General features: G+C 39.1%; 1 protein-coding gene and 1 long non-coding RNA gene across 5 annotated transcripts in view; one reads left to right on the plus strand and one right to left on the minus strand.

Annotated features, from left to right (window-relative positions):
• QKI (QKI, KH domain containing RNA binding) overlaps nucleotides 1-17,360 on the plus strand; it is a 211,124-nt gene extending 193,764 nt beyond the window's left edge. For 2 of the 4 annotated variants that reach the window (XM_072637713.1, XM_072637716.1), the window contains exon 8: nucleotides 16,938-17,355. In XM_072637713.1, the coding sequence (XP_072493814.1) occupies nucleotides 16,938-16,960 (23 nt within the window). In that variant the 3' untranslated portion in view covers nucleotides 16,961-17,355. Of the gene's footprint in view, nucleotides 1-16,937 lie in introns of all 4 variants that reach the window. The other 2 variants (XM_072637721.1, XM_072637712.1) reach the window with 2 other exon arrangements.
• LOC140522371 (uncharacterized) lies at nucleotides 1,059-13,011 on the minus strand. The gene is made up of 2 exons (XR_011973319.1): nucleotides 12,773-13,011; nucleotides 1,059-2,824 (listed from the first exon to the last, which is right to left on the minus strand). It is a non-coding gene; the product is annotated as an uncharacterized lncRNA (long non-coding RNA).
• Nucleotides 17,361-24,524: the final 7,164 nt, after the last annotated feature.

Below are 24,524 nucleotides of genomic sequence, written 5' to 3' on the forward strand. Positions count from 1 at the left end.
CATGCTTGTTATGAACTTCTATACTTAAATAAGTGGTTCCTCAGACAGCATATTCATTCATAGCTGTTCCAGGTTGATAGAGCCTTCAGGACTTATGCTCTAGCAGTATGTCCTCGAAAAATCCAGGGTTATGGCTAAATCCAGGGAGACTTTGGAGCACAACTTAGGCACTAAGTTTGGTGCCTAAAATTGCAAATCTAACAAAAACAATTTCTCTCAAAATTCCTTTTTTTTTTTTTTTTTATCAATAAGTACATCAGTACTTAATTAGGAAATACAGTTTATCTCTAGGATCCTTGTTCTTTCAAATGACTTCAATGAATCCTATTGAAAATGCTTTCAAGAAATAGTCATTTATAACCCTTTTTGTTGTTTAAACTTCAAGTTTTCACAATTCATAATCAGTGTCTACGTGGTTGAGTCCTCAAAAATGCTTCTCCATGAAATCCATGGGGAATTCATGTTAGTTTGTATTTAAAGATAAAACTATTTGTGAAAGGTCACAAATTGAGGGCCCTAGAGGTAATTACTCTCTATCCATCAAATAGTAAAAACCAGCAGGAGTCTATGAGCTTTCTCTTCACAATTACACCATGAATTCATTCTCCCAAAAAGCATTCTAAATACTTACTATTTGGATAAATGTCATCTGCCTAATCCCCTGCCTAGTCTGTAAGTATCACAAGCAAATAAGGTCTAGATACCTTTTTAGTTTGGGTTTAGTCATATTAATGAAGTTTTTTAATACTGGACTTTTCTGTGTATGATCTCTACATGCAAGGTGTGAATTAATATAGAATTAGTTTCTTACATCATTTACAAGAATAGAAAATAAGCTCTGTAACACAATCTTTTAATGGAGGGGATGGGGATTACCAAAGGATGGCAAAACATTAACATAAAATTATAAAATATATCAAGTATTAGCTACATTATTTTCTTTGAGAAATAACATTTTAAAATACATTAATCCCTGGAATTCCCAGTGATGAAAAGGTGAGACTCTGGTGCAAGTGGTTCTTAATCAGGGATCTATAAAACATTTCTAGGCATCCATGTACTTGAAACTTTAAACATTTTAATTGAAAAGTTAAAAATGGATTCAACAGCCACTTCATTCACAAAATTCAAACACCCCCTTTATTCATCCTGCCTTGGAAGTTCTATTCTTATTTTAAAAGCTGTAAAGCTGTATGGTGGGGGAGGCAGCATGGTACATGTTCATTGGAGTTCACATAGATCCAAAAAGCCATACTAGGCTAGGTCACTTAGGCCCATCCCCCACCCCCAATTCCTCATTTTTGTTGACATCCTATACATTTTATTTTAGGTGTTTAAAAGTATTTTTCTGAGAAAGGGTTCATAAACTTTACTGGGCTGCCAGAGAAGTCCATTTTTAAAAATTTGGAATCCCTGCCCTGGAGAATTAAGTTGCAGTTATTTTTAAGATAGTTTTCAAAATTAATTTTTGGTGACCATTTCTCTTTTTTTTTTTTTTGTAAATTAACACTGACACTTTGCAAATGAAATGTTTTGTAAAATGTAAACCCAAGGGTTTTCTAAAAATCTACTTTATCTTTGATGTTTTCAACATTCCCTATTTGTGTGAGGATAGTTACATTTTAAGTGTAAAGCATTTCATCTTGATAGTACTGCATTCAGAAAAACTCCATATTCTCTTAATAATGATGATGTCATATATTCTTAGTGTACTATATACATACATATATCTTATAGGAAGTAATACCCTAATCAGAAAATACTTCTAATCTCTCACTTGAACTCCAACACACTTCTACATGAGATTTTCCTCTCCTTTTTATGTCAGCTCCTTAGATCCCATCTGAAATGGCTACTACTCTTATTATCACTAAAATATGCCTAGCTTCTGTAATCTAAACAGGAAATTTTCATCTTGAGATGAGACAGAAGTTTGAGTATTCATTAATTAAGAGGAATATAATCTTGTAAAAGCATGGAATTGGTTAATTCATGAAGTTTGGAGTCAGCACAAAAATTTCTTTTTCTGCCCCCAGTCTAGTTCCTGTCCAGACTTTGGTTGAGGGACGGCATTTCCCTGTGTGACTTCTTTAAAGATTTTTTTCCCTTGGGCTTGAGCTAACTTCATCTGACATTATGTTTGTGTTTCTTATAGTTTTCTGGCTTAGAAAGAAGATATCATTAGCTATAGGCCTTAGTAGAGCACCTTCTGAGAGATTTAGAATTATCTTGGCTCAGAAGCTTCATTTTTTTACTTTTATCATTTTCCTGGCATCCAGTCTCTAGGATGAAATGCCATGATCTATGACCTTGGTACCTGTTTCCTTACCTTACCCCTTTTCTACGTCTTCTGACACTGTCCTTCTGTTTTGGCATTTGTTTTCCCCTTTTATCATCAATGCACTCCAGACCACAAGAACATATTTTTCAGAGTATGTTCAAAAGGAGAAACAAGTAGCAAGTGCATAGAAATCCCAAGAATAAGGTCACAGATAATGAAGAGTATGAGTAAATGAAAACTATAGTTACCCAAAATTGCCAACATATTATTTAACTGAGGTTCCCTAGGCCTCAATAATAATAGCATAGCTCTGGAGGCCATCTGCCAGGAAGCTTCAGGTTTTTTATGCTCTGTAGCAAAACATGGCACTTAGGCCCTCATGAACATCTTGAAGACATCATTGAGTGCTTTAGACTTCTTAGCTTTTCGGCCCCTTGCTTAGAGAATCAGGAAGCCTTCTGTGTGCTGGTAAGTTTTGGGCACTGCGTCCATTATCCTAACAAATTGTCCATCTTCCTTCTCAGGAAAAATTTAATTCTTCACCTAAAGGGGAAAAAAAATGATTCAACAACCTATTCCCAAAGTTCAAACCCCTCACCCTCTCTTTTTTACATCCCACCTTGGTAATTCTTTTAGAATTAAAGCTATGTTTTAGGAAGCATGGCATTTGTTCACTGGAGGCAGGCCATGGATTCAAAAACCACCATTGGCACTGCTACCTACCTGATCTTGAGCCAAGTCACAACCTCTTTCCGGCTAAATTTCCTCATCTGGAAAATGAGGGCGCTAGTTAGATCCCTTGTAGGTCCTATATAAATATTAAATTGGAGAAGCCTGAAACATGCAGCTAGCCATTTGTTAAGGTTTTCTTTTCCTATTGAAACTTTACCTCCTTTTCTAACTAGCGTAGACTGACCCTGTCTGTGTGATCCATGTGATTACTATAATTATCTCGTGACTGAGATTTAAATAGAACCTGCAATCAGATTAAACACGTTTTTAAAATTTCTTTTTCCTCTTTCAAAGCTATAACTCGTTAGATCATAAGGTCATAATAAGGATTAGGCCCAACAGATCTGTTATCTTTTTTTTTTTTCTAATTTAATCGTAGAATCCTGTTCACTCAGAGCTTGTTCTTAGTTTAGTTCTAGGTTTTGCTACCTGATGTTTTATTATTATTATTAGCAAATACAGCACTAGTCACCTTATTATGCCTATCTTCTCCAAAGTCAAGCAACATCTGAGCCTAGCTATTAGGTGATTGCGATTGAAAAAGCAAAATATATCTGGTCTCTTATACGTGCCCTGGGGTCTGCATAAAGAAACAGGTACTTTCTTAATGCTGACAATGCTGCTGCCCAAATGGGGAGTGTCCACCAAGCCTACAGAATTTGCTGCAAGTATAGCCAGCACTAACCTCATAAAAAGGCAGTACAAGAAGGGTAAGAATTCCCTGTACACTTCGGCAAAATAACATGAAGACCAGAAGCAGAGTGCCTGCTGTGATCAAAGCCAATTTTGGGTGGATAGGAGTAGGGGGGAGATCAAGACCTCCAACAAAAAAGATTATATAGAGGCTTGAACATATTGAGCACAGCAGCAGTTAATAGGGTGCTGTCCATTAGAAGATGTAAGCAACGTGAACTGGGAAGAGGCAAGAAGAGAAAGGGTGAGGTGATCCAGTTCTAGCCATCTTTTTAAAAAAATTTTCATAATTAAAATGTTGAAGCTTTTATATACATATATACATATATATGTATATATATTTTGGGAGGGAAAAATAGCATGATTAAACCACACAATACTATGTGAAGTTTTTTCCATGAAGGAAAAGCTAAGATCATGTTTGAAGATGTGACAATATATATATAATTGTTAAGATGCTGAATCAAATTAAAATGTGAATCATACAGATGTATTCTAGTAAATTTTAGCTCAAATCTCATCATTCAGAAAGTCCAACTGGGAATTTCTGCCAAGGCTTAGCTAGTACTTGCCAAGACTATTGTTAAATCAGTTACTGATTATGGGTTGAGACAAACTCAGGGTAAGATATAGGGCTACAAAGTAATAAAGATAGGGACAGTTTATAGTCTTAATTCATAGGACTTAACCAGAGTGGCATACTTCACCATAGACATCATCACCTTTTCTGGGTTGCTGTACTTCAAAGTATTATCTTAATGAAGTGGCTACTTCCCATAAGTAATTGGGTCAAATAATCCTCTGTGGAGAACTACTTAATGGTGACTAAAATGACTGGTAGAGGGTCAATAAGGAGGATGGCTTGTTAATTGAGAGTACTGCTAATCATGTTAACTCTTTTACAAGGGGTGGTGGGAATAAAAGCTGATTTTTTCAAAAAGATACCATATAATAAAAAAATACTTGTTTGGAGGCCGATGACCCTCTTATAATATTTATGTTGCAGTTATTGTAGTTTTATACCAGTAGTAGTCTGAACTCTGAGGGCAGAAAAATGTCTTAAACAGTAGCACTTTTCTCTACTGTCTAACAAAATGCTTCTCTCACAGAAGATGCTCAATAAATTTTGGAATTTAAAAAAAATTTAAATAGGAAGGGGAGATAGAACGTATGTAGTTTAGGTCTCTTATTTTGTAGATATTTTATATGGACATTTCCATATATACATTTGTGTATGTATAATGTATGTGTACGAGTTAAAGTCACAGTTTCAGTTCAGTCGAATTCCCAATCTCTATCTCACACAAATAGTAGTGATTTGTAACTAGGTCCTCTAACTAAATCTATTCTTTCTCGTGTACCTTATTAATAGCTTCTAACTCCTATTTTTGCTCAGGTCAGAGGTTTAATTTAGGGAGGAAACATTTGGGAAAACTGAGGAAAACTTTGTAGGATAGCAATCATCATATGTAACTATTGGAACAAATTTTGTTTCCTTTTAGAAGCAGGATATAGGAAATCCTATATAAAAGGATTAGAGAGTAGACTCTAAAAGATAAGAAGGTAGTTGGCGAGACAACACAAAGAAAAGTTTCACAGAAGAATTTAGATTGGAGGGGTGGGTCAAATTGGTGAAATAGGTTGAAGCAAGGCTAAATTGGAGGTGGATGTGATGGTGGATTTTTGAGATTAAGGAAAGGAATTGGAGTTGGCTTGTCAAGTTATGAATAAATGATAATATTCTGCAAAATCTCTAATGGTCTTTCCTAAAATTTCATCCTTATTGGCTTCTTTTACCCATTTGACATTGCTGACCATCCTCTCTTCCTAAGAATTCTTTTTTTCTGGGTTTTTATGCTGCTGTGCCTTTTTGTCCCCTTCCTTTTCATGTGGCTGCTCTGATTGCTTGTTGGCCATGTTATCTATATCATGACTCTTACCTCTGGATGGACCCTCAAGGCTGGCTTAGGTCTTTTTTCAATTAATCATTGAATGAATGAATGAATGAAAATGCCTTTGTTAAACTTTCATTACATGCCAGACACTTTGCCTTGAGGGTCCACTTTCTGGAGCATAGGCGTAGTAGTCTCCAGTATTTTTGCCAAAAACAAAACAAAAAAACCCAGATTGGGTCATCAAGAGTTGGACACAACTAAGTATAAACAAAAATAACTTTTTCTCTTATCTTTCTGGAATATGGGCCCAGTAGTGATAACATGTTTTCCAAGGTAGTGTTTATATTAAAGCCAGGAGGACAACGGGGCATGTGTACACCAGGCATGAAGATGGCCAAAGTGCATTGTCTTGGATATAGGAATGCTTGGATATGGTGAACTCTTACTAGTCTGAAGCACTGGACTTCCAGGAAGAAGCTGGGGTGCCAAGTGAGGGGTGGAGGATGGAGTGTCCACATGTGGTATGAAGATGGTCATGGTACCACCTTCTCTTTTACTTAATGATCTCATCAGTTTCCACAAGTTTATCATTTTTACACATCCAGCCCTAGTCTCCTAGTCCTATATCACCAATTTCAACCCTGGTTGTTTTGGGTGTTTCTGAAACTCACCATATTCAAAACTATTCTAGAATATGCTGAGAGGTATGTTTCCCAGAAAAAGAGGTAATAAGTTTCACCCTCCTAGTCAGATCATACATGAAATACTGTGTTCAGCTCTGAAGATGGCATTTAAGGATCTACTGGAGTGATTGATAGATTAGATAGATAGAACTTTCATTAACTATTTTAATGTGCCATCTATACTGGGATTCAAACAGGCTTACAGGAATGCAGAAGACAAAACATAATGGTGGGATAGAAAGGGATGGGAACTATCCTGGTGGAATGATTTGGAACTGGTGGCTAGGAAATGAGTTGGAGGCTTGAGTCTGGGAAAGATAAAATAAAAGCTGATCTTTTCAAGCCCAAGATGGTTCCCTGAATGGATTCCAAATTTCTATTGGGGAGGAGATAAGGTTGAAGGCCAGAGAAGAACCAGCATGGTTTGGAGCTTGTGGCTGGTTCTACTCTGACCTTCATCCTTATCCCCTCCCCAATGGAAATTTGTGAGGCCTTTTGCCTATCTCCTCCACTTTAGGCCTCCCAGTCTAACCCAGACTGTACAATCGGATACTTAAATACTGCCTTATATTATTATCTGTTTGACTTGTCTACACATACTTTATGGTTTATAAATTTCTTGAGGGCAGAGAACATGTCTGCTGCCTATTCTATATCCCCCAAAACACTGTGCTAACAAAGTTGAGGCTGTAGTAAGTACTTAACTGATGCATACAAAAATGACTTTGTAATGTTGTAATATCCTATCTCCCATGAGGATGATAATATTCTAGGGCTTTGAAATCCTATGTTATTGAATATTATCCTGCACCAGACTGGGGAAAGATTCAAATCCACATTCCAATTTAGTTCTACAAACATTATGTTCTGGTTATGTGACAGTCACTATCCTAGGAACAGGAAACACAAAGATTATATATACACATGTATGTGTGCCCTGGGGAGGGGAGAGTCAGAGGATAGATGTAACATATACAAATGAGTATAATACAAGGTATGAAGTGATGAGCACAAAGGAGAGGCCTATGCCAAGCATGGTAAGTGAGGGCTCCACCAAAGTTTCACAGATAAGGTGGTATTTGAGTTGAAACTGGATTCTAAAGGCAAAGATGAGGGAGGAATGTGTTTCAATAAACTCCAGCAAATTAGAACAGTCCAATTCCTTCCTCTTGCATACTCAAGGGAGAAAGGTGGTAGGTTGAAAGTAGAGCATGGTTGTACTATAATCAAATATCCACAGAAAGTGCCTGATTTTCCACACTTCTTGAGTCTGAGATATTACTTGCTAACTTTGTGTTCCCTAAAAAACTTCTAAATGCTATTCCAGTGCTAGTCCTCCCTGACTCCTCAAAGGCAAGAAAGCTCTACTGAGAATTTGGAAAAAGACAAGGATCTTCTAATCTATACTATTATGAAACTCATATGAAAATATCTATATAATTGTCCTCTTTGTACCTTCTGAGGGAGGGTGAGCAAACATAGTAGTGACCTAGTTAAAGATGGAAGCTCCACTCAAGTCCTATTGACTGGAAAATTATGGAATTTTAGTGAAGCACCTATGGGGCATCCTCAGTGGGTTTCACTGACAAGCCACTGTAAAATGTGGATGGATAATAATAGCACCTACTCTCTGGAGTTGTTGTGAAGATAAGATGAGATGTTATATTACTTTAGTTTCAAGGTGTTTTGTAGGTCTTCCTATAGCAAGTTAAAACAGCTCACAGGCCTCCACTGATATGTTTACTTCCAATAATCAACCCAATGACAATTTAGAATGATGTTATTTAATGAAGTAACAGCAGGAAAAATAGTAATAAAAATCCCCCCACACCTCAATTAACAAAGGGGTATGCTTTCCCATAAATGCACATACTATTAGTGGAAAGAGTGAACACATAGGAACCCATTTAAAGACACACAGAAACATGACTGAAATACACATGGGGAAGGACCTCTAGTGTCTCCAGTACTGCAGGGTCATTCATGTTCTGGAGGTATCATTGAACTGTTTCCCTTGGGCTTGCTCCCTGCTGGTCTCATGTGGCACATAGCATCTTCTTCATGTAACTGCTAGGTTCCCATGAGTGCTACTGATGGCTGCTCCCTTGGTCTCAAAGTCTGCTGGTTGCTTTTACTGATAATAGAACTTTCCTGTGCTCTCTGGTTTTTCAGCATTTTTATCCGTGGCTTGGATAAAAAGGCATAGATGTCAAACTTAACAAATGTGATGATGACATAAAACTGGAAGAATGACTCACTTTGGTTGTCAGAGTTTGGATTAAAAAAAAACTACAGAATATTGAATCAACTCTAAAAAAATGAAACGTACTTCAGTATTCTAAGAATCAAGGATGTAATCAGTATCAATAACCCCTCTACAGATCACACTCGTCTACAATTGCTAAATGTCCTTTGAGCATTGCAACGGCCAACAAATTCATTACCCTTGAGCTAACCTAGTGATGAGTCTTGCTGGACTTAGCTTGATTAGTTCTCAGACAACAAACCCACTGTTGATTATCACTGGACCAGTACAATATGCCTTTCTAGCTTGATAGGAACTTTCAGTGCTTTGCTTTGATGGCAAAATTTTGAGGACTCAAGGTCATTTCTCTATTATTATGAGGCATTAGAATGGATCCATTTAATGGATGAAGATAAAATTAAAAGTCTTATACTTCGGTTCAAGTACAAGACAGAATAGGTATGACCAGGTATCAATTTGTTTGATTAATCTGGGAGGGGGGGTCTTATCAGATTTGATATGTCAACAATATAGTAAAGTAGCCAAAAAAAGCAAACGTGATTCTAGACTATGTTACAGAAACATGGCATCTATGACCAGGAAGCCCTATTGTACATTGTCCTAGACAATATATCTATATCTGGAAGCCGCATTCTATATCATGTCAGTGATAAACCTGGAAGAAATCCAAGTGATGGCAGCAGTGAAGGAGAGAGAAAGGGAATAAGCAGTTATATTATAAGCAGCTACTACGTACCAAAGGGGCAGCTAGAGGGCTCAATGGGTAGAAGACTGGGCTTGGGGTCAAGACGACCAGCTTCAAATCCAGCTTCAGACACTCACCAGCTTTTGACCCTGAGCAAATCATTTAACCCATTTGCCACTGGAGAAGGAAATGGCAAACCACTCTAGTTTCTTTGCCAAGCAAACCTATGAATAGTATGGTCTATAGAGTCGCAAAGAATCAGACAACTGAATGACTGAACAGCAATGAATTACGTACCAGGCACTGTGCTAAGTGCTTTCCACAAACATCATCTCATTTGATTTTCAAAGTAGGTGCTATTATTATCCCCATTTTATAGTTGAAGAAACTGAGGCAGACAAAGTGAAGTGACGTGCTGGGGGTCATACAGCCAGTGAGTGTCTGAGATCAGATTTGAAGTCAGGTCGTCCTAATTCCAGACCCAATACTCTACCTACTGGGCCACCAGATGTTTCTGGGGCCACAAGATCAGGTGATATGAGGATCAATTGATAGAAGATTTAGAGACTCAGTACCCAGTGGAGGTCTTCAAGAAAAGTCTGAAAATACATTTTTTTAAGGCATGCTATAGAATTCAAAAGTTGTTAAAGACCTCCTTAACAACTTAACCTCCCAGTTGTTGAATTTCCTCTACTCCAATGACCGTTTTTTCCCCCAGCTTGCTTCAGCCTCATACCCGATATGGCCTTACATTAATATTAGCTAAATGCTTTAAGATTTGCAAAGCACTGTACAAAAAGGCCCCTCCCAAAACCTTAAACCTACTGCACTCTGAAACTGGACTCCATTGGGGCTCTGCCTGCGGGCTCCTCCGGACCCTCCTAGCTTGGCAGTGATTATCAATAGTAACTGTTGCTGTTTCCCACCCAGCCAGATGTCTTTCTTTTCTTTACCTCATTAAAGGGGCCATGCCCTGGCTACTTCTCAAACAGGCCTATTTAACAAATGGGCATTGCCCCATCAAAGTCTAGTGGCAAAACAAAAGAGGAGGCAACTGACGAAGACCTTGGAGTTTTCAAAGTCTGACCAAGTTCTAAGCCATCTTTGTCTGCTTCAGCTGCCTTCATGGCTGTTGAAACAAATTGTTCTCATCCATTCCACTGAATGCTTGAGGCCTGTCAATTACACTCAACCTGGGTTAGCCTATGTGCCAAAATTTCTTTACTGGGGTGCAGTCACTGCATGTACTACAGCTTATTGGAGCCACCGGTGAGTGTTGGGTAAAGGTGGACACCAAAGGTGGATGAGCAAGCCAGAAAAGGGCTCACAGCAGTCCTTCCTGAACATCCTATCCACCCTCTAATATTTGCTGCTTTAATGTCTCACTCTCCTTGACAGTCTTATTTACTGAATCTCCCGATACTCCTAATTTTTGAATGTTCATCCTGGGGTAACCCCCTTTTGGTGTTCCGTTATTTCAGTTGTGTCTGACTCTGTGACTATGTTTGGGGTTTTCTTGACAAAATTTTTTGGAGTGGCTTGCCATTTTCTTCTCCAACTCATTTTACAAATGAGGAAACTGAGGCAAACAAGGTTAAATTACTTGCCCATGGTCACAGCTAGTAAATGTCTGAGGCCAGATTTGAACCCAAGAAGAGGAGTCTTCCTAATTCCAGACTTGGCATTCTATCCACTGCACCACCTAGCTGCCCTGGGGTAACCCTACTATATGTTATTTCCAGATGTACTGCTGCTGTTAGCAAAAAAACAAAAAACAAAAAAAAAACAAAAAAAAAATTACTTATTAAGCTAATTTCATCATCTACAAATATCTCATCCTCTATAAATTTATGAGATATAACTCTACTTGAGCTCCATAGACAATAGTTAAATTAGCTTTCTACTTCACTCAGAAGATTGAAACCAGCCTCCCCAAATGTCAACTATGACCCTTCCTATGGAAGATATGGTAGTACAGTGGGAAGAATACTATCTTGGGAGGTAGAGGACCTGTGTTCAAATCCCAATGTTTGGGTAAGTCCCTTCACTTCCCTGGGCTTCATCTATAATTTGAGGTAGTTGGACCTCATGACCTTTGAGGTCCTTTCCAGCATCAGCCAAAGCATCCTCTGATGTATGCTTCCTCAGCCTCTTCTCTTTTTTCTCCAGACATCCTAAGCATTCCTTATTCTTTCTATTTTACTTTTAGTCACAAAAGAGATCCAAATTACTCACAAGACTAATTCCTCTATTTATAATCTGGACCACACTTCTATTGCCTCCTCTAGGACTATTTACTTTCTCCTTTACCACTGGCTGCTCCCATTGGCAGACAAACATGCTTAGACTTCCCCCATCTTTAAAAATAAAATAAAAATAAAAAAATCTGTCTGTGGGAAAAGGGTTGGGGGAGGGAAAGAAATAGCATTTCTATTGAATACACAGCCAGGCACTATGCGAAGCACTTTTTTTTTTTTAAAACAGATATTGTCCCCTTTGGCCCTTCTAGCTCACCCAGCTGCAATCATATCTTTTTCCTCTCTCCCATTAAACTTCTTTTAAAACAAAAAACATGTTTAGATAGAATGTCTTCACCTGCTCAAGCCCATGCTGTTACGTTTCCATCCCCTCTACACTAGGATAACTATTTTCTCTAAATTCACTGTGTGCTAAGTCCAGTGGTAGTTTTACAATCCAAATCTTTAACCTCTATGAATCTTGACCATTTTCGTCCTCTTTACTGGATATATTATATACCCTTAGCTTCAGAGAAACTACATTCTCCTTATTCTATTTCCCTAATCACTCTGTCTCCACAATTTTCCCATTATTCTCTGGACCTCTTAATGTGAATGTGTAGTAGCGAGCACCCTGACGCATCCAGAATGGACTGCTAGCACAGGTTCTTAGATCTGCTTTTCTAATAGGAAAGCAATTTTTGAGGGGTTAACAATCTTCTTTAATCACATATACCAGCAAAGAAATAAAGACTGACCGGGCTTTTGTCTGACCATAAGCAATACTTTTGTCACAGATCAACAGATAGATCCAACTGTCTGATTGTTACATACATGCATAGTTACCAAAGAGAGAAGCACCAACATCTGAGTTTTCAAAAGTGGGGGCTTCTTAATGGCTACCCAAAGTCTCATCTGGTACATGAACCTTCTTCCAAACAGTAAGCCCCAAAGCAAAATCTTACCTCGTCGTATATAGACACTTCAGAGCTGGAGGGTATCACAACCCTTGTGAGCCAGTGCCTCATTAGAAATTAAGCAAAGGCGTGGGCCTTCCTAAAAGACAAACCTCCCCTAATCTAACTTCCCTTCATGGGCTCCACAATGAGGCCTACTAATGGGCAGGGGAAATTTTTAATTCATTACAGAATGCTCCCCAAGATTCTCTGAATAGCCAGCAGAGTTTAGGACCCCATTCTTCAAGGCCCAGCTCCTATTTCACTTAAGGCTTAACCACACACTGTTCTAGCTACTGAAACTCTCCTACAAGCTCACTGATGCGGCATAATCATAATTCTACCTTCATCATCCTCAGGGCTTCTGTACCCTGCACAGTTAGAATAGATCTTCCTCATTCACCTTTAGAAAACTCCATTTGCTATTGGTTCAAGTTCTTGACCCATTGCATCACAATTGCATGGCAATATGGTAACTGCCATGGCAGCAGACCCTTCATCTGAAGACGTTATGCAAAACTGAACTATGCTCAACAAGACCCATTGTACATTTAGACCATTACTCTGCATTCTATCCAATGGGATGGAGGGGTGGGGGGAACAAAAAAGGTCATATCCTTGACTGAAAAATTGCCATTTGTCCATACCTGCTGATGCTGTGATTGGCTGTATCAACAAACCATTTTGACCTATTCTAGGAGTTGAAGTGTTCCATTCACCGAAACTCCACTCCAAATTTGTTTCACAAGTTAGCACCAGAAGTGGGATGTCTGACACACTGGCCCAGATGGCATTTTGGAGGAAGAAATCCCTAGGGGGAAAAAAGGAACCTGGAGCTCCATGGGACTGGGAAAAGTTCCTTGAAGAGACAAGGAATCTAATCCAGTTAAGTTGGAAAAAAATGTTCACTGATTGTAGGACTTAGTCCCCTGGACCTCAACAAGTCTGAAACCTTGGTTAAGGGAACATTGAAGAAGGAAAATAACCCAACAAGAATGATGGGCATCATTCCATGGGTCTTTTTAACAGCAAGATAAGTCTTCCATTAAGCCAAGCAGCAAAGTAAAAAGACCCCTATATATCCTCTCTGCCTATGAAAATGAAAATTAAGACTAAAGATTAGAAGGATCAAACTGGAGTGAGTTACATCATGGAGAGGTCAGCTAGCCTTTGGAAGAGTGGCTCATCTGGCTGATAGACAAGAACAGGCAAGTGTAGATGGGCACTGGAAGGACTGACCACGGACCCTTTGTTAAGTAACACCACAGTCTTTTTGATACTTGATGGCAATACCAAGGTTATACACCTATGAGAATGGCTAAAAAGGTATCATTATTGTCATCTATCCCACCTTAGATAACTTTCTTGAGAAAGTCCCTGAAGAAGAAGGGATCAGCCCACTGATGGCAATATTTGTGCTCTGGTGACTATGTCATCCCTGACGATAATACTATTCACTGGCGGATGCTTTTACATCCCTTATGCTCCTACTGTACACAGGAGGTGTTATTTACCAGTGTATGATTAGCCTGGTTACATTCCTCTTTGGGGCTCAGAAGGAACAAAACAGCCGATGCCACTCATAGGAGGTCCTGCCAGTAGACAGAGGAGCTAGGATGAGAAACAATAGAGGAAAGGTCAAGAAGATCTGGCATGTGACTCAGACCTCAGGACACACATACTACAAAAAAACCAGTCCAAATAGAACCAGAAAAAGGAAGGGAATAAGTATATGGTGCCTATTATGTGCCAAGACTGTGCTAAGTGCTTTTTATAAATATAGCATTTGATCCTCACAACTCTACAAGATAAGGGCTATTATCCAACATTTTACAGCTAAGGAAACTGAGGCAAGAGGTTAAAGAATTCACCCAGGATCACACAGCTAATAAATATTATTATTTGATTATAATTTGAATTCAGGTCTCCCTTACTTCAGACCCCACTTTACCATGTCTAGTAAACATAGGGACCAGAAATTAGTACTTCCTTCCAAGACTCCATCCTATAAGGCAATACTCCTTTGGCTGTTGGATTATAGAGCGAATGGGAAAGAAATGGATGGTGTCTCAAATCCAACACTGTAACTGAAATATAAGGATTCAGAGGGAATTCTCTTCGCCACCACTACCCCATCAAGATTTGATAATGAGAACTGGCTCACAAAGAGATTCAGGTAATTAGGCCAGAGAGATCTCCTAAACCAGAAGATCAAGTCCAGGAGGCTCCTGAGAGGGGGCTCTAGGCATGGTCCTTTAGATCAGGTCACAAATATGTCAGCAGTTCCTCTGATGAGGAAGAAGGTGAGGCAGAGGAGCCAGCCCTGCCATGTACATATTCCATTGAAGGGAATTCCATGTAAACAAACACACCCCCTGTCCCACCTTCAGAGCAGGATGAGAACATTGACACCAAAGTCCCTTCCCTCTGCTCTTGCCTCACCCCATTTCAGTTTAGCAAGCTAGATTAGGGATGGGACCTGGCCCCAAGTGTGTACTTGGCAGGGGACTGAAGGCTTTATTGCCGCAGTGCCTGGTTCACATATGGCATAGCCTGTATCAAAAATATTCCAATTCACTGGAGTGCAACAGTAGTTAGGGAACAGATAAGGTTATCTACATTAGCCATAGCATAGGGCAATCTGACCTAGGGATTGAATTCCAGAAAATTCTGGTACTCCAATAGTATGGTCACACCAATGGCAATCTAGTGACTGGATGATTGAGTCATCACCCTTCTAGGGTACCTTACTGCGGAGAAGCATCACCTCTAAGCTCGCTAGTCACATTCTTCATATAACTTACATCTCTGCCTCCAAGAAATGGCCTTTCCCCAAAAAGTTATCCTGAAATGAACAAGCTGACCAGGCCTGTACAAACCAAATGGAATGAGAAAACTATGCAGCAAAGAGTCCGTGAGGCCTGCACATCATCCATGACAATTGGATCCAAGCCTGCAAAGACTGAAATATGTCAGCCTTGAAGTTACATTAAAAAACCCCAACAAAACAGACCTCTGTGTGGAAAAATTTCAGGGGAGGTATGACCATAATGCCCCAGGCAAATTGACTATATAGGACCATTGCTACAACAGAGAAACCTCAGGTATATCATGATGGCTGTGGATACCTATAGTACCTGTAGGATAGCATGCCAATAGCCTACTGAGAGGCAAAATGTATCATCAAAGTCCTAGAAAGATATGACTGCTTCTGACTATATATCCAGGAGTGATGGCTTGGATTTCATACAAGCAATGCTTCAAAAATAGACAAGACATAAGAATCTCATTTGAACATTCTCTGCCCCATATCTTCCACAAGCAGTAGGGAAATGATCAAGAAGGCAAGCCCTAAAGACCCTAAACAAAGGCCAAGTTGGCAGATTCCCCACAGCAGTTTTCACCTTCAGTGTATCAATTCCAAGAAAGAAATAGTTGTGCCTCACTCGATTCTGGGCAAACCCACTATTGGGGCAGAGAAGGAGTGCAGAGAAGACAGAAAGTCAAAACTGAAATTTGTAGTCCATCCAGCGGGTAGTCGTTCCTGGTCACATAAATCCACATTCAGATACTCCTTTTTTTTCTTCCCAAAACACAGGAAATTGGAAGATTATATCAGTAAGCACCCCAATATACATGGTTTGGGTGGGGGCGGCCTGCTATCATAGGTTCTTAGATCTGCATTTATAAAAGGAAAGGCTACTTTTGAGATCAAATAATCACTTTAAGCACTCAACATACAGGAACCCACAGACAGGCTTCCAATTGTCTGACCATTACATACACACGTACATAGTTACCAGAGAGGAAAGCACCAACATCTGGGTTTTCAAAGTCAGGGGGCTGCTTAGCAACTTCCAAGAGTCTCATCTAGCACACAAACCCTCTTCCAAAACCAAGCCCCAAAGCAAAACCTCCCCTCAGAGTATATGTACTCTTTTCAGAGCCAGAGGGCACAACCCCTTTTGACCTGGTGCCTCATTAGCAGTTAGCATCAGGTGTGGGCCTTCATAGGAAACAAACCTCCTTCAATCAAGCCTCCCTCAATAGCCCCACCTGAGGCCTATCAATGGTCTGGGAAGATTTTTTAACTCTCATTACAGAGGTGAACCTTGTTTATGGAGGGTCCTACTAACACTGGGGTTGCAAACACCAGACAAGGTGCCCTGAACCTTCCAACTCATATTATAGTCGTTCTTACTGGACAGGCTTCCATAATATTTTTCCCCCAAGCACCCAATCTGTAGCCAGGGGAACTCATAGGACACATGAAGCAAATTAGACCATTAGAACTTTTTCTTATTCCTCTATCCTCAGAGTAATATGTTGAACAATTTCAGGGGATGATATATGAATTCCCACAGACACTTGTGGACAATGAAATAAGAGGACATGTTCAGATTGGTGGAATGGGAACCACTTGACCCCCAACATCAGGGACAGAAGGAAGAATAGAAGGAAAAGTCATGAACACTGTCTGAATCTTTCTCTGCTTCTGTCTCTCAACAGGGAGCATAGGATCTGACTACTGATGGGAACCTACTGAGATGTGTTACCTTCCTCCTATTCTTCTGCTGGTTAACTCTTGGCAACTGCACCTTCCCATTATCATAAGGACAGGATCAGGGCTTATGATACATCCAGGAACAACTTTGGCCTGTATTTTCCAGGAGACTCTACCACAAAACCAGAATACTCTTGTGAGAGTGAGCCAGCAGTTACTTCAGTAGGATTTAGGCTGCAAGTTATGACTCTACAATGTCAGCCCCCTTCACCTAATGCCAGCTCCTCTAGGGTGGAAAAAAGAGTTTTGGATATAGTCAGTAGATATGGGTGGTTCTGCCATGTGTTCCCCCAAAGCCATACAAAATAATGCAACACAAGCAACAGGATTTGGAGGGGAAATGGGGTTGGGGCAGTGTTCAAAAATGTTACCCAATTAAAAATATAAAATAAAAATAAAATTTTAAAAATGACAAATTTTAAAAAGATAGGATTCTATTAAAAATAGTAGCAGTTTTGCACTTTTGAATGGTTGAAATATACAAATGTTGCAGTAAATAGTGGCTATGTTCTCAGCCTCAGCCTGCTGCTTGAGTGAGTTGAGCAGGCCCCAACCCTGGGTCTTGGGGCAATAGGTCATGGCTAAGTGTGGGGGTGGAGTGAGGAGGTGAGAGTGGGAGTGGGAATGTGGGTGGGGCAAATCATCCCTTCTTCACTCACAGCCCCTACTGCCCCAGAAAATATACAATAAGTAAGGCACTTTACTTTGACAAAGATAAAAAGTTTGCTTGTGGAAGTGGGTGTCAGAAGGATTGCTATTTCTTGCAGAAGAAATTGGGCAAACTTCAATTTCATATTATGCTTAAAATGTTCCCTAATATATCAATTACATTGGAACAAATTTGTATTTCCAAAACATTCATTATAGCAGAACTGACTGTACTTGAATGGCAATGAATGAAAATTCTTATGAGTTTTATGTTGTACCAATGACATCTCTGAAATCTTAAGCAATGACCTAAGTTGGTGTGGCTCCCTCCCCTCATTCATACTTCCTCCTCTGCTTTGGGGAAAATTAGAGGCCAGACTTAACAATGCTATCTTTGTGGGTATGAAACCAAATTCTGTGACTGTTCATCCTCAAACTTGAATGGGGAGGACATGGCTCTGACGGAATGGGAATGTCCTTCCCCAGACACTAGTTTTAATCTGTATTCTCTATTCTGGCAAGTACCTAATGGAATGCTGTATTTCTGTGAAAGTATAACTTTCTGCACACTGGTCCCTTATATGAAGGGCCCTTTGAATCCTAAATACATAGGTCTACACAGAGTCCATAAGTACCACCTTCCAGGGAAGGGCATTTGAGATGCCAGGTTTCATATATTTGTCAGTGCTGGGGATGGAAGCTCAATTCCATGTGGACAGTCTCGGGCAGGTAAAGGTGGGAACTTCTAAATCTTAGAGTTCTCACGAGGCCCCCCATAAACACCAGGGAATTGAGGAGTGAGACTGAGCAATCTCGTGTATTTCCTCCTCTTCCCGTGAGAAACATGATGGGAGAGAGCTCTCCCCGCCCTCGAGATTGTCCCAGATCTGGGCACACCTATTGTTATCTAACAGGCATGGTATTCAGGTGCAAACTATGGGGCTGGAGAGCTTAATTAGGATCAGGAAAGCCTGAAAGCGCTCTTAGCTCGGGAGGGGCCCTGACCGACAGAAGGTCTCTCCTCCCTTTCCCTCTCTCCGCTCTTCCCTCCCTCTCTCTTCACTTACACTTCTGCTTCCAATCTCTTATTATAAGATCTTTGCCTCCTTGGGAGATTCCTCGCTCCCTCCTAAGGAAGAGTTCCCCCTGCACTTGTAACCAGGACCCTGAATAAAAGCTTAACCCTTGTTCGACTCTGGGAGGTCTCTTCTCTCATAGGACTATCCGGTTTGGCCAGCCGAAGACCTGCGAGAGGTAAGGTAAGAAGACTCGGGTAGCCCTCAGGCCTCTAGGCCTGGCATGTCAGGGTCTTTGGAATAAGGGTATATGAAATGGAAGGTACCATCCAACTGGTCTCCCACATTCACAAACTTAAGGTTCCTACTGTCTCTTCCTTTTGCCTAAATGCTTCCATGTAAGCTGCTGCTCTCCTCTCTGCTACATCTCTCTCTTCTTTCTCTTACCTGCTCTAGGTCAGGCCTCATTACTACTCACTTGGCCTACGTGCAATACCTTCCTTAGTGATTTTCCTATCTTTATTTCTCCCTCTTGTTTGTCCTTTAGACTAGTCTTTGATGCCATTTCTTTGACCCAAAATCTTCCATGACTTGAGTTTAAATCCTAGACATGTGATCCTGGACAAGTCACTTAATCTCTTTGAGGCTCAGTATCATCATCTATAAAATAAGGAGGTTCAACTAGATGGTTTCTGCTATTCCTTCTAGCTCTTGATTCAGAAATGCATAAGGGTAGGGACTGAATTCTAAAATTTGCATCTCTCCCAAAGTCTGGCTTTGTACACATTGGCACCATGTGTACATAATGCTCTGTACACAGGAGGCATGTAATAAATGTTTGTACAGAATATCTTCTGGATTCTGAATTGGCTTCTTTCTTTTATACAACTACTTAGGGTATGACCAGTTTCTCATATAATGGTTTCAAGAAGGTACACAGGTGAAATCGGTGTTCAAGTTTTGATTGATTCAGTTAAAAAAAATGTTTTCACCTGGATGAGGCACTAGGGACAAATGGGGTTTCAATCTCACCCTTACAACTCAATGAATTTTGACTTACTAACTTTTTGTAAATTTCTCAATAGCAGAGAAAAATTAAACCATGTAAATCTACACCATTAACCCTGGATATTGCTTGAGCCATGAATAAGCAGACCTACGAAGTGGAAGAAGACCTGGGAAAAGAGCAGAAGATGTTCCCTTTGAGATAATTAGCTTTAGGCAATGCTAAGTGGTACAGTGGTTAGAGTGCCAGGCCTAGCATTAGGAAGCCTCAACTTCCTGAGTTCAAATCTGGCCTAAGAGAGGTACTAGCTGTGTAACTGTGAGCAAGTCACTTAGCCCTTTTTGGCTCTGTTTCCTCATCTGTAAAAAGAGCTGGAGAAGGAAATGGCAAACCACTTCAGTATCTTTGCCAAGAAGAATTTGATTTCCTCAAATCAGGTCATGAAGAGTCATGTATGAGTGAACAATAACAATTTTACTCCCCAGTCCCGTTGTCTTCTCCCAGTCAGTTAAAAGAACTCAAGTGAAGCATTGAAATAAGAAAGTCCCTCTCCTAAGACTGGCTAAGGGAGGAGTAGGGAAAGAGTAGTCCCACCCACATTCCAGATGTGAGAGCTAGCTAGAGGGAGTATCTGGTTGGTTGTATACTAAAAACCCTGTTACAATGGTAAGTAGCACATTCATTTTACTGTGTAAAATCCCTAATGTTTCATATCTGCAAAAAGTCAGCCTAATTTGTCTGTTCTTAAACCTCCTAACCTATATGTTGCCTTTAGTGGAAGATGGCATGTTCTCTGGAACAAGTATTTGCATTTTATTAATGAATCATAATTAACATATTTATGAGTAAAAGAGGGAGAATGTTTTTATTCACAAGTGTCCTTTTGAGAAATAGATTTATACCCCTATGTTTCTTTGACAAACACATTGATAAGAAAACTTGTATGATAAAGGCCCCGGACTGTTCAATTTTTTCATTCAGGGCCTCTGTCTCTCACGCCATTTTTCATGTGTGGTCTGCTCTTGTTCTAGGATATTTTGTGAACATTTGGACTGACTAATTATTTGATCCCTACCTATGACTGAAGTCCTTTGGAAGAAACAACTTAGTTCTTAGTGGGAGATTTCCACTCTAGATTTTAATGAACCTGGATTGACTTCACAAGGCTTCTCCCCCACACCTCCCCACCCCCTTCTTTTTCTTTTCTTTTTCATGACCTGATTCAGATTCACTGTTTAATTGTGTAGGATTTCAGTCCCTTTGAAGTCAGCATCACTTGATCCTCTTTCTGCAGAGTGTGATTCTGTGTGGGCTAAATGGTAGTATAGAATAGTAATGGGTTGAGTTTTCCACCTGCTAGATTAAATGTTTTGTAGGCTGTAATGACTCCCATCCAGCAGAGGCATTCATATTCCATCCTTTGATTCTGAAAATGTTGCTTATCTGAGACTATATCACTAAAATTTCTTTATAGCTAATTGAGGTTTCTTTGAAAGACTGAATTTGTTAGTTTAAACTTCTGTGAAATATCTACTTTTTTAAAACATGCTCTAGATGATTTTAATAGAATCAAAGACTTGAAAATCCTGCTTATTTAGTAGGTAAAGGCCTTTAGTTCATTCATTATTATAAATATAAATGCTTCATTAAAAAATGAAGAAAGAAAGAAAATGAAAAAAAAAGAAATTAAAGATCTGTCCATCACACATCAGGAACTGAGGCAGTTTACTCTAGTAAAGTGTTCTACACTTAGAGTCAGGAAGACCATGATTGGAATCTGACACTGTATAGGTAAACACCCCACATACATAGGAGGTCCTGCTGTCACAGGTTCTTAGATCTGCATTCATAAAAGGAAAGCAACTTTCAAGGCATTCATCACTTTAATCAAGCACATGTATCATTCCTTTAACCAAGCAAATACATCATTCACCTAGTTCAGGGGAGTCAGCACCCCGAACTTCAAAGAAAATACAGAGAAATCAAAGATCAACAGACATGGCCTCCTCTGCCTAAATTCAACAGACAGGTCCAACTGGAGGGAAGCACTAACATCTGGGTTTTCATGCTGGGGGGAGGAGCCTTCTTTAACAGCTTCCCAGAGTCCTCATCTGGCCAAACACTTCCAGTCAGTAAGCCCCAAAGTAAAACCACAATTCAGATTATTTATACCTTTTGTAGAGCCAGAGGGCATCACAACCCTTGGGAACCAGTGCCTCATTAACAAAAGGCTTCAGCTTTTCATCCCACAAATCTTCCGTCAAACTCCCCTTAATGGGCAGGCCCATTAATGGGTGGGGAAGATCTTTAATCACATTAAAATAATTAACAATATAAATACTTATACTGTTTCCAGTTAAAGAAACTCTTGTTTCTGTACTTTGCTCCTAGTAAAGACTCTTGATTGATAAAGGCAAGATTCAATCAGAGGCATTTGATTATACTAAAAAAGAGCAAAAGATCCTATTTTGCTTGGAATCACAGACACTTGTTGGCTGTGCTAGTTCCTTCTCTGAGCCTCAGTTTTCTCATTTGTAAAATGGAAATAATAAATGCTCCTAACTCATAGAGCTGTTGTGAGGATCAAACAAGGTAATACATGTAAAGCACTTTGCAAACCTTAAAGAGTTACCTAAATATAAAAAATAACAAAAAAGTAGAAATAGCACTAGACTGGAAATAAGAAGACCTGAGTTTTAATCCTATATCTGACACTAATTAGTGGCATAAAGAAACCTCAGTTTCTTCAACTAAAAAATGAGGGATAATTCCTAATATAAGTGATTAAAATAAACATCTTTTGACTCAATAATCCTATTATTGGGATTATACCCTTTGAACATTTTCATTAAGAAAAATGAAGGGTGTTATCCATTCTGAGATAACAGAATCACAACCTTTTCTAGTTGGGAGGAACATAAGGGGCCATTTCACCTAACTCTCAACTGAAAAAAAAAATCCCCAGTACACCAACTGGCAAGTTCTTTCCTTAAAGATTTACAATGAGATAGCTCTATTTACTTTTGAAGGACTTTTCTTGTTATATGTTTTTTCCTGACATCAAACTTAAATCTACTCCTTAGAATATTCCATTCATTGTTACTATGATTCTGTCCTATGAAGTCAAAAAGAACAAATCTAGTTCATCTTCCACTTTTCAGCTCTCCACATCCTTGAAGACAGCTATCATATCCTCCTTCAGTCTTCTTAGGTAGCTAGGTGATAAAGGGTACAGTACTAGGCCTGTAGTTAAGAAGACCTGAGTTCAAGTTCAGATTCAGATACTTACTGGTTGTGTGACCTTCAGCAAGTCACTCAGTTTTCTCAATTGTAAAATGGGGATAATATTATAAAATGGGAATATTAATGCTGTTATTAGCACCTATCTCCCAGGATTGTTGTGAGGATCAAATGAGATAATATTTGTAAGGTGTTTAGCACAGTACTTGTCCCATGGTAGGTGTATATAAATGATACCATCATCTTCTTCATCATCATTATCGTTATCATTATTATCTTCTCCAGAATAAACATCTCTATTTCTTTCAACTGATTGTCATATAACAAAGACTTGAGTTCACCATCCTAGGCACCCTTTCCTAAACATTCTCTAACCCTACAATCTTTCTCCTGTTCACCATAATCTTTTAAAAATATTTTTTATTAAATAAATTTTTATTTAATTTTTTGTTTGACTTGATTGTTTGATTAGGGAAGATTTGTGGGAAGGCCCAATATGTGTTTATATAAAAAAATTTTTTTGAGCATCCCCATAATTTCTCCAGGTATCTCTTTCCCACCTCTTAGAGAATCATTGCATAAAACAAATGGTATTTTAAAGACAAAAAGAAAAAGGAACAAAAAAACCCTCAGAATAACTGATCTATACAGTGAAAAAAGTCTGAAAATATGGGCAGTGTACAATGCTTGTGGACCTCCCACCTCTACAAAGGAGTAGGATGGAGGTATCTTCTCATCTCTTCTTCTGAACCATGTTTGCTCTTTATAATTTTGCAGTATTCACCTTTGGTTTGAATTTATAATTGTTCTTTCCATTTACATGATTTTAGTCATTGTATATATTGTTTTCTTGACTCTTTATTTTTCTCTGCATCAGTTTATATAGTTCTTTCCATGTTTCTCTGTATTCATCATATTCTTTATTTCTTGCAGAATAATAATATTCCATTACATTCATGCACCACAATTTGTTTAGCTATTCCCCAATTGATGGCCATCTACTTTGTTTCTAATTCTTTGCTTTCACAAAAAGTGCTGCTATAAATAATTTTGGTATACACAAGGGCTTCCTTTTTATCAGTGGCCTCTTAAGGACACAGACCTAGCAGTGGAGTCTCTTGGTCAAAATGAATGGACATTTTAATCCATTTTGGGGGGTTTATTTCCAAATTGCTTTCCAAAATGGTTGTACTGATTTACAGCTCCACCAACAATGCACTAGTATGACTGTCTTCTCACAATCCCTTCAACATTGACTATTCCCCTTTTTTGTCAACCTTGTTGCTTTGCAGTATGAAGGCTAATCCAGAGGATTGTTCTGATGTGCATTTCTCTTATTTTCCGCATTGGACTGCTCTCTTTTTATCCTAGGTGCATTAATTTTGTTTGTGAAGAAGTTTTTAAGTTTCATGTAATCAAAACTTTACAAAATTTTACATTATGTGAATTGCCTCTGTCCTTTGTTTGGTTAAGAATTCATTTCCTTCCCAAAGCTATTGAGGTATGTAATCTGCTCCTCTTCAATTTTTCTAATAGCAAGCTTGACCTCTACCTTTTGGCTTCCACTGTTCTTTGTTAAGGACATTAAGAGTGTCTTATACTGAATTAAAATCTGCCTCCCT

This window comes from Notamacropus eugenii, chromosome 2, assembly GCF_028372415.1.
Source record: "Notamacropus eugenii isolate mMacEug1 chromosome 2, mMacEug1.pri_v2, whole genome shotgun sequence".
In the NCBI taxonomy this organism is placed as follows: Eukaryota; Metazoa; Chordata; class Mammalia; order Diprotodontia; family Macropodidae; genus Notamacropus; species Notamacropus eugenii.